Below are 15,881 nucleotides of genomic sequence, written 5' to 3'. Positions count from 1 at the left end.
GTATGAAGCCAATTTTTTCAATGCATGCTTAACCGTCAGGAGGAGCCAAGGTCGTCCCTAACAGTTACTTAATGTCCAACATCCCCCTTAAAGGGACGCAAAAAAATAATAGTGGACAGTTGCAATAATTATGAATTTATATACACGATTTATGTTTACTAGACCTTAGAAAAATGCCTGCCTACGACCTAACAAACAATACAAAATAATCTACCACGAGTTTGGATCAAGGATCAATGATCAATTTCCATTTGTTTCTAATGTTGGTTGAGCGTTTGCAACCATGAATACACATCGTTGGTGAAATTTTCACCCGATATATATATACTGTTCTTATTGTGAGAAAGAGTAAAAAGAAAAAGGACAGTGCTAACACTATCCACTGTACATGCCAACCACCTAAGTATAAATTTTCACAACCCGGAATCCTCTGGGGATGTTGAATAAAGGGAAAACGGTAGAAAGGAAAATAAATATGGAAACCTGGTGAAAAGAAGTCCAAAAGATTACAGAAGAGTTGTAGAACTCCTCCATCTAATTCCTGTTACCAGAGCCAAGGCTCTCATAGAACAAAATGTACCCATGATCTGTATTACTTGAATATTCCTGTGATGATCCAAAGAACGTCTGCACAGCAGATTCGTCAATCATCTCTACATTTTCGTCATCAAAAAATAACCAGTGGTTATGGCTTTTCACAAGGCTCACATAATGCCCATGGTTGGGCCCACTCCCAACATGGACAACTACCGCAAATAGAGAATACTCTATATCTGCATCTTCAACAGTGTTACTCAACTTCAGCTCCAGGGGAAAAACAACCCGATATGACAATTTCTTGTAGCGGCCAAGCTGCTCCATGTACTTAAAACGCTTAAGATGGATGACCAAGATGTGCGGTGGTTTCTTTATCTTCATCCTCTTCTGAGCTTCTTGCAAACTAACAGAATAAAAAAGATTACATCTCGGTACGGACATGAAAAACAAGAAAACAGACTGCACATATTTCACTCACTAAACTGACAACCAACAAACCTCATTCAAATAATAGTCAATGAATGGAGAAGTGAACATAGCATCGTTTGCTTTTTTAAAATTGTAGTATTGGTCCATAAACATGAATTTCATTTTTTTTTTTATAAAAAGGAGATGAAATTTCCACAAAACAAAATAAGATATTTAAGCTTTTTAAGATGTGTTTGATCACAAACTATTTCACTCCAGTTACAAGAGGTAGAAGATGCACTCTAGAAACTTGAGGAAAAACTGTTAGAAATGATCTTGATCCAAAAGATTTTCTGAAAATTTGGGAAAAATCCACACAGACAATTAAATCTAGTGGGACAAGACTCCATTGCTGTTGTCCTTACTAAATAAACAAGCAGCAGATTAGTTCAGCTATACACACGATTCAAAACGGTTGAAACTACAGAAACAAATTGTGCCAAAAAGCCGTATACCTGCAGCATTTGTCACAAAAGAATTTGTCTTCAGCGTTCAGTGTCTCAGTGGAACTGAAATTTTTCAAACAGCTTGTAATTGAGCTGTTCTGCTCAATATCAAGACTCAAGTCTAAAAATGTTTCATCTCTAGCTGTCACTGTTTCACATTGCAAGCACCTTGTCTCATTGGTGAGTATTCCCTGGTCAGACCAAGTTACAAAAATAAAATTCCACAAAAATAGAAGTAAATATATATTCTATTTTGCACATTGTTTAGTACTAAAGTTCATCTGTAATAAATTAATAGTGTAACAGAATCTACGAAAATGCACAGGTTTCTCTTATAATTTACATAAAATCCAATATGAATGGATTATCCATAAATTTAAGAAACCTAAACTAGCAAACAACAATTCATGTGCACTTTAAAAGAGATGTAATTGAGTGATTAAATAGAAAGTTAGCTATTTATGGTCCCCTCTCGTGCAGCAGGAAACATGCAAAAAAATGTAAACATTGAATTGACAAAGCAACTCACCTGAAAATTTTTGTGTACCCAAGTAACTAATGGCTCTTTGTGAACACCATTAGCTTGACCATTCTTGGGGCCATTAGCGGCCTTTTCAGAAGGTGGTGAGGTCTCCTGATCAGCAGTTTTTGCAGCTTGGCTCTCTTTCTCAAGAATGTCAACAAGTTCATTCAGCAAAAAGTTCAAAAATTCATGGGCATCCTACCATAAAAAGAAGATCCACAATAAAAATGTTGTCTACTAAAAAACTTTAACAAGAGCCCTTATGCAACCAATGAAGCAGAGTTTAACAGATAATAGCAATCAAGAAATAAAAAATACACTTATACAGCACACGAGTTTGGTAACATTTATAATAAACAACCTCATTTAAAAATAACAAATTGTCATTGTACAAACTCAGTTAAAGCCATTTCCAAAGATGAACACTGAACATGAGTCACAAGATAATTTACTCAAAAGAGAAGGGGGAAAAACTAATAAGACAATGCACTGATACACAGTAAAAGCATCACTAGACATAATAAAGCAATAATACAATATGCCAAAGTCAAAAGAGTTGCCAAAGTAATGGTATTATATGCTTCCAACAGGATATATAATAGGAATCCAATTTGAAGTGTACATGTTCCAGTTCAAGTATATAAAAAGGCCCAAAAATGTAAAAGCAACATGAACATTTCAAATTAATTTTATTACAAATAGTTCAAAAGAATTTCCTGTTTATTAAAAGATGTTCATACCAAGTTCAAGAGTACAAATTGTAAACCTGAAAATTTGGTCCAAACCAAACTAGACGAGATGCATTACAATGGTAACACTAATCTAACTCTTGATCTGCCAACACGACAACTGATAATATACCCCAAAACAAGGCCAGCGAGAAATCATTAATACATACAGTAGCATCTCTAGCTAGGATTCATGTTTAAATAAGCTGCAACTTATAGGAAAGGGCATGTGCATAAGATGCCGATAAGTATAACATACTTTCATAAGCAGGGAGAAAAATAAAAACATAGAAAACTTTGTTTGTGACCATGATAAAAATTAACCTCCTTATTGTAATACAAACATTACTGTCAAAAGAAATTTAAAGGTTTTCTAGAATAATTGCCTTTCTACACTTGAAGCTCATTCTTGACAGTTTAAACACATACCTGGTGCATATAGCTACGGAAGAGTTCATTCTGTTTTTTCAGCCTCTGTACAAATCGTTTGGGAGCAACAACACCAGTTTTTTTCTTCTGGGAACTTATCTACACCAAAAGAAATAAATAAGTTACATTTACAACCAGGAGAGAAATAAACAGGCATGCAAATGCCACTAAAATTAAATGGTCATTTGTTTCACAAAAATAATTGGAAAATATTATTCAGCATATACAAAATGAAGATACTTACTAAAAACACACTACAAATATCTTGAAGCAAGTTCTTGAGCATCATAGGAAATGGGTATCTAAGTGCCCATTAAATAGACATGTAAATGACTATTAAATAGACATTTGAGACAATTAGACAAATAACATGAGACAATTTCTCAGATAAAAGTAATAGCATTCATATTCGAAGATACTTTAATGTCAAATTTAGATAATCCATGTCAATTCCATATTTCTCAGAAAAAGAGCAACAGGAAACAATACAAAAGCTAACAACAAAAATGTCAGCTACCTATATATATTTTACACATTATAGGTAGGCAGTCCTGTTTGATAAACTTCAACCGATCAATATAATCACAGTATGCTTTGCGAGGAAGAAATGAACTGAACCACAAAATGAACAAATATGCATATCTCTATGTTACAAGCATAAATTTCATCAGCATAGCATAAGTCCTTCCACATAATGGTTAAGAAAATGAAATCTATAAAGAACAGCAAGTGCTTAAATAAGATCATGAAAAGAATATTTTACAGTAAATGGAGACTAAGAATTCATCCAAGTTTCCTCATAGCTTTCTATTGAATGGTCAATGTCATTTGGTAGCCAATGTTACTAGAGAAAGCACAGTCACAAATTCAAAACTAAAGATGACAAGATCCACAATGAGGCATTCAAAGAAAAAAAAAATGTACTTTAATTCATATGATCATATAAATGAAGAATCGAACAAATCTAGGAAATCTAGAGCTCCTTCTATAAAAGTCCATGCCAAGCAATACAGCCACAATTAGTGAAGACGGTACAACTTTCAAATGGTGGATATCGCTTGACCAACAAAATGTAAACAAGCTTGGGGGCATCAAGTATGCAATGCCCAAAAATTCCAAACTACAGACTGATTACCTGTGAAAACAAATCCGCCAAGCACGTCAAAAGATTTTCCTCCCCATCCAGTATGCTTTTGTTATTTCCATAATACTCCAGTAATTGTTCACGAAAAGGAACACAAAAGTATAGTGCCTGTACAAGGAGGCAAAACAAGAAACTTGTTAGCAAAAGAACCTAAAAACCATGGTGAAAAATAGCAAACCGAGTTCAAGTAAGTTCTCCAGACACTTCAAGTGCCGTTACTGATATTTTTTATATGGCAAACATATCGAGTGCAACCAGCCAACAATTTTTAAACTGACGTTTACGCCAAAAGAAACGCTGATAATAAAATTGAAGGAAACATATAAAAGATTGAACAGCATATCCAACTTTCAATTTTAACAAAACTACGAATTATAACAAAAATCCAGCGCTTGAAGAGTCCACTGAACAGATCAACAGAGCGTCCAAAACACTGATATGCATTAAAGCACTAAATTCTCTTGACAATACACTCGAAATTGCAACAAAAACAACTCTAACAGAATAGAGAATCCACCACTAGAAACCAGAACAAAAAGCAAAGATGCAGTAAAGATTGGAGTATCGATGGAACGCGAAAAATAAAAAAAATAGAACAAAAACCAAAAATCGTAAATCGGATTGAAGACCTGCAAGACGCTGTTGCAGTAACAAGTGTTGCCGAAATTCTCAAGGCCGAAGTAACGCTCTCCTTCGGGGAATTGGTCGCCAAGAGCCTTCTCAAGCTTGGAGCCCGCAGCACCCATGACCGCGTCAACCGATCAGAAACTCAGATTGCTATGCGATTCAACTCAGTGATTCGCACCATGAAATGCTGAATGAGCGTTTGGATCGCTAGGGTTTGTCGCAGAAAGAACCTCTTTCTGATTTCAGGTTTTCTCTATAGATATGATAGCAAGAAATGAAACAAGGGTTTCCCGTGAGAGAGAAAGAAAACGAAGAAGGACGAAATGCTGATGAAAATTAAATAAAATAATAACAGATTTGTTCAAACATTATATGTCTCTGTATCCTTTGACAAAAGAAAACTAAATTTTTGTGTAATTGAAATTTATCTCAAACATCTCAATTCAAAGAAAAGTCAATAAATATGACTATGCTTGAAGAAAAATAAACACACAAACTATCACTTTTTTATTTCAGGTAAAAGATTTTATGATAATTAATTAATTCGTAAATATCCGACATGTTATATATAGATTTTGTAAGATCAATTTAAGAAGATTTAAGAGAAAGATAATTTATTAATACAAGAATAAACTCTATGTTTGGTTCGTAAAATATATTTAAATGGCATGTTTAATGTATCCTTCTTCTTTTTTTATTTATTATACATTATTTTGAACAATCGAGTAATTAATGTGCACCATTCTTGGAGAAAATTCATTCATAAGAAAACAAAACGAAAAGAAGAAAAGCCATAAAAATAATTTGTATCTATGTTGATTGTCTACAATCCTTTTGAAAGTGATTTTTTTTTTTTTCGGAAATAAAATTTTAAGTTTGTGGTTGCACAAATAAACTTCATTGAAAAAGGAGAAAATAAATATGAGAATGACAACAAAACTCAAAACACAATAAATCAGTTTGATTTTAGCTGGAGTCTTAATAATGACATAATTTATATTTTTTATTCCTTAAAAAATAAAAACAAAACTCGTATAAAAAGGAAGCATTAAAGAAATATGATAAAAAAAAACTGTACACCATTCAACTTGGTGGAATTTATTTGATACTATGCTGACTTAAAATGATGTGATATAAGAAAGATAAAAATAAAAATGAGTGAAAATGGACTTTTAAATTATGTTTTTATTAACAAAAAATAATATATATTTATGTAAAAAGTAATTACAAAGCATTTGGTTGTTTAAATACTATTACAAATATGCCATATATATTTATGTTTATGAAACACTAGTAGACATCATACATTCAAATCTAATAAATTTTGTAATTACATGCTCATTTAATAATCATACTTCAAATTTTGTGAAACTAAGTTACTTTTAACAAACATTCTAAAGATGATTTCATTCTACAAAAAATCATGACATACTCAATTTTCTTAAATTTAAGACTAAAAAAATTAGAGTTGGTATCAAATAACGATGAATTACAATAGATCCAAAATTTGTTCAGTCTCTCTTATCTGTTTGTTATTATTCTTTTATTATGTGTGACTTTGTTGGTTTATCCAGATTGTCTCTAAATATGTTACGAGTTGTATAGAAAAAAATTATCCATAATTTTGCAGAGATATGAAATAGACTCCAAACTAAAAGTCTAACATGGTTAAATTGTCTTGAAAGAGATAAAGCATAACTCCAGACTCCCTATTTAGTTTCTTATTTGTGGTTCTAGTTATATTTTTTAAGGAACCAAATAAATGCACTGAATTAGATAAAGAATTCAATCTAATTAAGATAAATTAAAATTTTACACTTCATCCAAGCTCAAGCATTTAATTGTGTAAAAGAAAATATTTCCTTTACATCTACTTTTCCTTACCTAAATATAATTTTGTTCCTATGATCTCAAATGTTCCTTATAATTGAAATTCATACACCCTTTCATAACTTATTTTCTTTACTATTAAGGGTCAATAAATCAAATTGTTGGAAATGAGGTTTTAGTTGATTATAATGCACCGTTCTCACTTTTACTCATTTGTTTCAAGCATTTAATTGTGTCAAAGAAAATACAAGTGTTATACTATCATGTACTCCTAAACCCCATTCTTGATTTTGTGGAAGTTAACCATAAACTCTAAAGTAATAATATCAAAGCATCTAACCATACTTTTAATTGTCACACATAAACAAAGTGTCGCTGCTAAATTGTAATAAGTTAACCAATTTTATTGTCATACTTCTACTTTATAGAGTTATGTTTTAGGTGTTCGATTTATCGTTCTAAAAAGAAAAAGTTTCTTTAACAATTTCTTTTTGACAACCTTTTGACAACGCATACATATCAGTTTGTGATTGATTCGTTTCAAATATTCTTTTAGAATAAATTCAAACAGACCAATAAAATAGTAACACGTGTGTTGTTGTCAAAAAGTTGTTAAAAATAATTGTTAAAATATCATTATTCGTTCCAAAAATACCATGTGTCACTATTAAGTGTAGGAAAAGTGTTATAGGATCACATTGTGTCAATTCTCTATATGTATTAAATTCTTTGGTTGAACTACCATTTACCAATATTAAGATAAAGGCTGATAGTAAATACTCTTTAATCCAACTTATCCATTACCTACAAAAACCTGGTCTCCATTATGTAACAAAGAAACTCCTATCTTACCGAATCATATGTTTTCTCATAATCTATCTTCACCATTATCCCATGTTATGCAACAATTCTCTACCTAATATAAATACAGATTAGGAATCATCTATTACTTTATATAAAACCTTCTTCAATCTATTAGTTAGGATATTTTATATTATCTTGTACATACATCCTCCTACTAAAAAGACATGTCTATACTAGTTTAAAGTAACGAGATTTTTTTTATTTAAACACTAAGGTGATGAATGATACATTGCTTTCCTTTGTATAATATTATTTATGTAGAAATATTGGATAAGATGTATGATCTCTTTAGGTATGATATTCAAATATTTCTTAATAAAATCGAAGTCGTAGTAATAAGAATCAAAGCCGAATTAATTTTAAATTAAGTGATAATTATGTATTTACATATCATTTTCTTTTAAAACTATTATTCGAGAAAATTTGAGATTTTATGATTTTTTTTACTCATTTCATTTATAGTGTTTATGTCATAATTTATACGGTCTATGTCATAATTTTGTCTTGAAAATAACTTAAATAATGGAAGAAAATTGTTTATAAATTGTAATTAAAATTAACTCCAAAATAAAGTAAAAGTACCATAACAAAACATTAGTATAATGGTTAAAGCATGAAAGTGGTTTAAGACTTTTTTTTTCTCCACAGACGATATTAATCTTATATAATAACATACTACTAACATAGCACCCATTTAAACTTCATCTTGATCTTGTACTTCTTTTCATATATATATTTTTTTTTAACTTTAACTTGATCTTGACCTTATATTTCTATGAAAAAAATTTATTTATTTTATGAATTGAATGTGAAATTTGAAACTTCATTTACAAATAAAACTCTACTAATGTTGTGTTAAATCTTTTCTGATCTAAGTTTTGATGAGAAAACGAGAGTGATTCTTCTTTCATTTAAATTTTTTAGTGTTTATTTACATGATAACATGTTTACCATCTTTTAATAGCAATTATACGTAAGAATTGAACATTTTACATAAATCCGTGAAAAAGAAAACAATCCCGTAATTATTTAGACTATTACGTTTACAAAGTACAACAAGTAAATACATAAACCATACCGCACTATAAAACAGAAATTTCAAATTTAATTTTTAAAAAAGTTTATGAAATTGTAAATAAATAAATAATATTTTAATTATCGTGTTTATTAAATATAATATATGATTACTCGAATAATGTCATTCCTTTTAAAAATCTTTTAATATTGTAAAAAATTTCGTAAAAATAAAATTGGGTAGCCCATAAAAGAAGACGAAGGTCGATCTTATCTGCAACACCGCTTCGCTGGTAATAAGAAGAGAGAGCGGAGAATGTTGAGTCTCTCTGTGGCTTCATCTTCTTCTTCAACCATAAGCTTTCTGCCGAAGCCGTTACCGTTCAAATCTTCCTTCACTGGCATTCAGCTCCGTCGCACTACGACATGCTCCGTTCCACTCACGAAACGCACCGCTTCGGTGCCGGTGGTGATGATGACTAAGAGGGTGGAAGAATTGAAGGAAATTAGACAACTCACCACCGAACAAATCAACGAAGAGGTTATTGACCTTAAGGGCGAGCTTGTCATGCTTCGCCTTCAGAAATCCGCTCGAAACGAGTTCAAGTCCAGTGAATTCGGTCGTATGCGCAAAAGGGTACTCTTTTTTTTTTTTTCGCTTAAGTTCACTTGGTATGCTTTTGATTACAAGCTTACTTGAAATAAAAATGAGATTATGTGCATTCGTTAATATATATATTCTTTTCTGGGCTACAAGCCATGACTGTGGAAGTTTGTGAGAGAGCTTAGTTTGGTCCTCTCTGCTTTAGTTTTGAAATTAACTACTGTGATTAGCTTGAGAATGTTTCAAATTGCGCTTGCCGTCACGTCCCAAAACTTGATATTGTGGGAAATTATGAATAGATGTGGCCAATGGGGCCTCAATTGCCGTCGCGTTGCTGTTGTTGAGACTCCAAAAACCTTGACATTGCAATGGTAGTGAACCTTTTGTACAATCTTCTTGAGTGTTAGTTCCACTTGGCTTTTGTAAAGGGAATTGTTGAGGCAAGAAGCCTTGTTCCAGATCCTGTTTATGTTCTTTCCTCTCTCTGTTAGGGTAAAGTTTGAAACTAAAAGGAAATTTCATCAGGTTCAACACTGAGATGAAAATTGGAATTTGGAAGGCAAGGTGAGAGGCTGTAAATCGGTAGTTATTCAGGTGGCATTTGGTTGAGCTTATTATGAGCTTACTAGAGCTTCTAGAAATAGTTTATAATGCTTACAAGTTATTTTAGCATATTTCAACAAATTTCTTTGTTTGATTTGTTAATATTAGCTCTTTTAAATCTTATTCTAACTGGTTTTACCATCAAATTTATGGTATAAACCCTTGTATGATGTGTCACAATTTATTTGTTTATTCAGATGCACCCTTAAGCAAGTATCTGGTGTACTCAGCTACTAATGTATTTTACTTCATGAAGTGGTGATAGCTTGGCATGTTGCCATGCCCTCTGCACAAATTATGTGAAGACCATTTCATCCATTACCTTTTGTTTCCTTGTTTTCTTTGTGCTTCTTTTTGCTTTGAATGCTTATACAACTTAGTTGTTTTGATTGATTAAACTACAACATTTGTCGTTCATTCATTAAAATGTTAAGATTTTAGAACTCTTGTTTCTAGATTCGCATGAATTAATCCAATCTGAGCTCATAAACTTGAATCTCCTATTCATACTGTGTTTATTCTCTGAACCTGAAAAAAGAAAGGTCACCTAGAAACAAATTTCCCTGACAACTAACCGGATCAAACTAAAACCTCGAATGGTCCTTCGACCTCTAACACTTGATTCCACTTTCGGGCATAGATTCAGTACCAACTTTTACTTCAAAATTAAAATTATAGCATATTAGCATCACATCTCTCTAAGCTATGAACATGAAATACAGTGAAAAGTATATTCATGTGTTCAAAGTAATTCAACACATGTAAGAAACACAGAGAAGTAGCTTTTTCTTTTTCTTGATTAGGCCCTCTTCTCATAATTTCTGTATGTTTTTCAAGTTATGCTAATACCATAACTCATGTTCCCAGGTTTGTGGAAGTTGGTTTCCAATGTTTATTTGATCATGTTATAATTTTCACTCTGTTGAGCTGTAATAGATAAATACGTCAATCTTTTTTCTGAATTTTAAATTTAAATCCCCAATAAAATTCATTTGTGCTGCATTTTACCATTTTCATCGTTTAAATTATATTGACCTTCACGACTCCTACTTAGATTAATTTATTATCTTTACAACTTAAAATGATGAAATGACGCTAGAGGGCTTTACCAATTACTAACAAATGAGGTCCTTTTCTGGAGTCTACATTGTGCATTTCTTGTCTCTATTTATAGTTTAGGTGAATGATACTGTGATTGAAAATATCCATACAGATTGCTCGCATGCTTACTGTGAAGAGGGAAAGAGAAATTGAGGAGGGTATTGGTAAGAGGTTGTCCAGAAAGCTTGATAAAAAATGGAAGAAAAGCATTGTTGTAAGACCACCTCCATCTTTAAAGAAGCTTCGGGAGGAAGAAGCAGCAGCAGAAGCTGCAGAAGCTGAAAAGGCTGCGTGAGCTAACACTTAATTTGCAATTTTCAGAGTTCAGTGGTTTTCATTGTGTATAATATATTGTTGGTAGTAATTTTATTTTGTTCCTGCGAGAAGGTTCATGCCTTTTATTTTGTGACGAGATTCATGATCAAAATTAAGATAAACATTTTCTTAACTTGGAATTCAATTTTATGAAAAAATCGCTTGTAGTTGCTTGCGTAAATGATGATCTCCATTATTTTTTGAGCTTTAGACTATGTTCGTTTAAGATGATTACCTGTGTAAAGGGATTAGAGAGCGCGGATATGCAAAGATCGTTTGTGTTTGTTTACACTGATTTCAGAGCGATTGAGAGTGCGAATTATCAGGACGGTGACCTGATCCAATCTCACTTGAGGCAAGAAGATTTATAGGTATTGAATGTGTTAGCAATAATGACCTTGGTAAATAATCACGTGCATTGGCTTTTTCCACATGCATGGTTGACATATTTTACTTTCATGCACACACTCTCGGACTTTGGTTCTAGCTTCACTCCTTGAGATTCATGGAACATACAGGAAAGAGTGTGGTCCTGTTCTGTTGGGTAGAGTGTGGTCTTGTTCTTCTCGAACCTGCTCGTGTCAGGGAAGGTACTGCACCTCCATGGTTACCATGGCAACGTCACTGCGATTGTGGAATGCAAAGGAGCTGCTAGACACACGAGGTTTTAGGGAGAAAACAGACTTGTGTGGACGTTGGAGTGTTGGGCAATCGGTTCTTGGTTTGTTGGAACTAGTTCTTTGAATGATTAATATGAAGTTCCTTGAAGCTTACATGTGAAGGAATCGATTCTCGTATGCCTCCAACTAATTCTAAGTTCTTTTGTGCGGAGTGCTAGTTCTCATCAACTTTCCCATTTACCAAGCCATTTTTCTAAAGAAAGATAAGGTAGAAGATCAACATTATTAAGAAAAAAACATCTAATTTAATTTTACAAAACATTATTTACACTCACTTATGAGTTTTAAATTAGTCTTGTCACTGATTAGTTTTAGTTGACGTGAGAATTCTAATATATTTTTCTTGATATACAATTTTGTATGTAGAATTAGATATGTTCTATAAATAAGAAATTTTTGATTAGCGAGTATCATTATATATCAAACTAAATTTATTTATGATAAATTTTAATTTGTTATTCTAATATTATGTTAAAAAATGAATTTTTAAATTTAATTCAATTTACAAAATTTATTTGTAAAAAGAAAGTTTGCCCCGTTATATTTTCAACAAACCTTATTTATATTAAGTTTTTAGCATTAGCTTTTAGTACACGTGCTTTTTCAAACTCTTCCATTCACTAAATTGATGTAGTCTTTGATGCCAAACATATTTAGTTGCGGTTACCGTTTATTATTTTCCCATATTATTTACCATTGTATTCAAATAAATATACTTTGTTAATATATAATAACTTCATAATTTCTCATAAAAAAATTATATGTTGGTATTATTATATGTTTGGTTTATATAATAATAATAATAATATATTAAATTTTACTATAAAGATAAAATAATAATTTTATATTTTAATTCATTAAGTTTTTTTATTTATTTATCATATAAGTGAAATCAATTACTAACTTCATTTCTAGATCCATTTTTAATTCTCTTAAAGAAAAACACAAATTTTATTCTTATTTACTGTGTAACCAAACAAGTGACATATACTAGTACTCATTTCTAACAAAAAATTTGATATTCATAAAACAATTAATCCAATAGTTTATCCGATAATAATGCATTACTCTAATTTAGTAGATCTCACAGATTTTTTTCTTTTTTTCATTATAAAAAATTGTTTTCTAAATACAACTTTTCTTTTGAACATACAATGCCACATCATTCGACTGAAAATTAACTTAATCCGTTTTATACGAAGAAGAAATCGCGATTATCTAGGATATGAAAATTTTTATACAATCAACGAATACAAATAATTTTTTAAATGATTTTAAAGATACTAATTATAAAATTAAAAAAAAAATGTAGGATGCATGAGGAATGTCTCTGTTTAGATAAGAATATGAAAATGTTTTATATTTAAATTAAAACTATAATCAAATAAATGAATTGCAACAGTCTAAATCAATACCATGGCAGGAAAAAAAAAATGAATAAATTAAATTAACATATAAAAAAAATGAACTTCTCATTCATTGTTTGGAAAAGTCTGATTATGAAAAAAGAAGGCTGAATCTGAACACCATGAATGTACTATGAATTGAGTTTGAGGAATCCCAGAAAGACGAACAGTCATCCTCCATGGAAGACGAAACAGAGAAACAGAAGAAGCACTTAGCAATGGTGGAAAGGCTTTCGAAGCGCCCCCAAAGCCGTTCAACAAACCCCGAATCTTCGACAGAATCTACCTCCTCCGTCCTCTCACACTTCTCCCAACTTAAAACCTCTATAGAGTTTCAACTCCAACAATCCCAATCGCTTTCCTCCGATCCACCAAACCTCAAACTCCATTTCCAGAACATCTCCGAATCAATCTCCGATTTGGAAAAACTCGTTGCCCAAAACTCCTACCTCCTACCCTCTTACGACGTCCGAACCTCCCTCAAAACCGTCTCCGACCTAAGACAATCCCTCCAAAACCTCACCAACCAACTCATCCCCAAAACCAGATTCTCCTTCAAGAATAAACCCACCAAGAAGGACCCCAAGGACACCGCTATTCCGCAACCCAAACAACCCCCTCAATCCTCCATTCCCGACACGCGCCTCGCCGCGCGCGAATCTCCCGGCTTCAGAAACAAAGTTGGTGAGGTTTTAGTCGCCGAGTTCAGGGGCTCCGAGGTAGGGGAATTCGCCGTTTCGGATCTCGATTCCTGCGAAGTGAGGATAATAGGTTCCGTTAGGGCGCTTTTTGTACACCGGTTGAAGAATTGTAGGGTTTACGTGGGGCCTGTGACTGGCTCTGTTCTTATTGAGGAAGCTGAGGGTTGCGTTTTCGTGATGGCTTCGCATCAGATTCGGATTCACTCTGCCAGAAAAAGCGATTTCTACCTTAGGGTTAGGAGTAAGCCAATAATTGAGGACAGTAACGGCGTGAGGTTTGCGCCGTATTGTTTGAGTTACCCAGGGATCGAGGAGGATCTTCGAGGCGCCGGTCTCGACACCGAGACCGGGAATTGGGAAAATGTGGATGATTTCCGGTGGCTGCGGGCGGTGCAGTCTCCGAATTGGTCGGTTTTGCCGGAGAGTGAAAGGGTCGGGATTGTTGATGTATCGAATTTGAAAAATGGGGATGAGGAAATTTGATCCGAGTCTCATCATTGTTCCTTTTATGTGTGATTGAGTCTTGGTATATTCCTTTATCAGAATTTGATGTTGAGATTAACATGATTTTGGAATCAATTGAAATGGTTTTGGACATGTTTAATTTCGGTGTAGGAATGAATTTTCTGTGTTGCTTCCATGTAGGATTCCATTTTCTCTTTTGTATTATTGTTTGGCTTCTACAATGTTAGCATGATCTTGTCATGGTTTGGAAATGCTGGTTGTTAAGTATTTGTTTGGTAAATAATGGTTGGATTGTTTCTTCTAGGAAGCTACTGACTATACATTTTACTGCAGTGTTGTGCAAATTATAATCACAGCTTGCCAAATTGTTTATGAATGTGTTATGAAAGACTTGAAACATTGGTAGTATAGTGTCTGGCTCAAAATATCACATTCTCTTTTCTCTTTTTTCTTCCCTTTTCCATTGGGGTGTGGGTGTCTCACTGGCTGTTGATCCTATGTTAAGTTGGGCTATTTTAAAAAATCCAGTTTGTCAAACTTGAGTGAAAACCAAGCCACATTTAAAAAGTGTAGAGTTGTATAAACAGGTTTTTGAACTAGATTGGTCTGATTTTAAATTAGATGATTTTAGTGATCAATGAACTGCAAGTACATGTTCATGTTCTTATTGTACTTCAAATGTTTTATCATTACATATGATGATTTTGTTTCCAATTTATAGTTAGTGTTGTTTTGTTTTGTTGCATGATAGCTCGAGTCTACAAGTGTAGCATTGAATCATAAGATATACTCGGTTTGGTTATTCTTAACCAATTTCTGCTCATCTTTTACTTTCTTGTATAGATCTGAACTTTGTTGGGCGCATGATCAATTGTTCTCAAATGATAAGAACACTACAAATTGACTCCAAAAAACGGAATGTTCAACACATTTGCGAGTGTGATGATGCGTTAATTGAACATTGGAATAACAAACATATTTTGTCGACGTTTAAGAACAGAAATTGGTAAATATATCTAACGAGAAACAGCAGTAATACCAAGGGCGCTAGATAAATACCTATCATTAAAACTTATTGTAGCTTAGCATTCGTGAAAGCCGTCTTAGCTCAGTGGTAGAGCGCGTGGCTTTTAACCACGTGGTCGTGGGTTCGATCCCCACAGACGGCGTTTTTTAAAATGTATACATCAAATTATCAAACATAAATATTGAAATTAATTTTATTTTTTACATTTTTAATTTTAATAAAAAAAATCTATTTTCAATTTAGAATATTTTAAATATTAAAAGTGTAAATATAAAGTTGCTTGTAATTTTTAAGTTTTAATATTTGAAATATAATTTTTTAAACAATGGAAAATACAATTTTTTAAATTATTTCAAACACAACATTTTA

General features: G+C 32.5%; 3 protein-coding genes and 1 non-coding gene across 4 annotated transcripts; 3 read left to right on the top strand and 1 right to left on the bottom strand.

The window, feature by feature from the left end:
• Positions 1-226: 226 nt before the first annotated feature.
• On the bottom strand, positions 227-5,263 carry LOC106765675 (ubiquitin carboxyl-terminal hydrolase 4). The gene is made up of 6 exons (XM_014650368.2): positions 4,905-5,263; positions 4,267-4,383; positions 3,132-3,230; positions 1,981-2,172; positions 1,461-1,642; positions 227-940 (listed from the first exon to the last, which is right to left on the bottom strand). Exons 1-6 carry the CDS (start codon positions 5,019-5,021, stop codon positions 535-537), a joined length of 1,113 nt encoding a protein of 370 aa, XP_014505854.1. The 5' UTR covers positions 5,022-5,263; the 3' UTR covers positions 227-534.
• A 3,612-nt stretch (positions 5,264-8,875) lies between these two features.
• On the top strand, positions 8,876-11,415 carry LOC106765764 (50S ribosomal protein L29, chloroplastic). Its single transcript, XM_014650491.2, has 2 exons — positions 8,876-9,247; positions 11,031-11,415. The coding sequence occupies exons 1-2, from the start codon at positions 8,927-8,929 to the stop codon at positions 11,211-11,213; spliced, it is 504 nt and encodes a 167-aa protein (XP_014505977.1). The 5' UTR covers positions 8,876-8,926; the 3' UTR covers positions 11,214-11,415.
• A 1,953-nt stretch (positions 11,416-13,368) lies between these two features.
• Positions 13,369-14,624, top strand: LOC106767190 (tubulin-folding cofactor C). Its single transcript, XM_014652029.2, has one exon. The coding sequence runs from the start codon at positions 13,499-13,501 to the stop codon at positions 14,501-14,503; it is 1,005 nt and encodes a 334-aa protein (XP_014507515.1). The 5' UTR covers positions 13,369-13,498; the 3' UTR covers positions 14,504-14,624.
• A 958-nt stretch (positions 14,625-15,582) lies between these two features.
• On the top strand, positions 15,583-15,654 carry TRNAK-UUU. The gene has a single exon. It is a non-coding gene; the product is annotated as a tRNA-Lys (tRNA).
• Positions 15,655-15,881: the final 227 nt, after the last annotated feature.

Source organism: Vigna radiata, chromosome 7 (genome assembly GCF_000741045.1).
Source record: "Vigna radiata var. radiata cultivar VC1973A chromosome 7, Vradiata_ver6, whole genome shotgun sequence".
Classification (NCBI taxonomy): domain Eukaryota; kingdom Viridiplantae; phylum Streptophyta; class Magnoliopsida; order Fabales; family Fabaceae; genus Vigna; species Vigna radiata.
The sequence above is the reverse complement of the archived record's forward strand: the minus strand, read 5'-3'. Positions and strand labels throughout refer to the sequence as shown.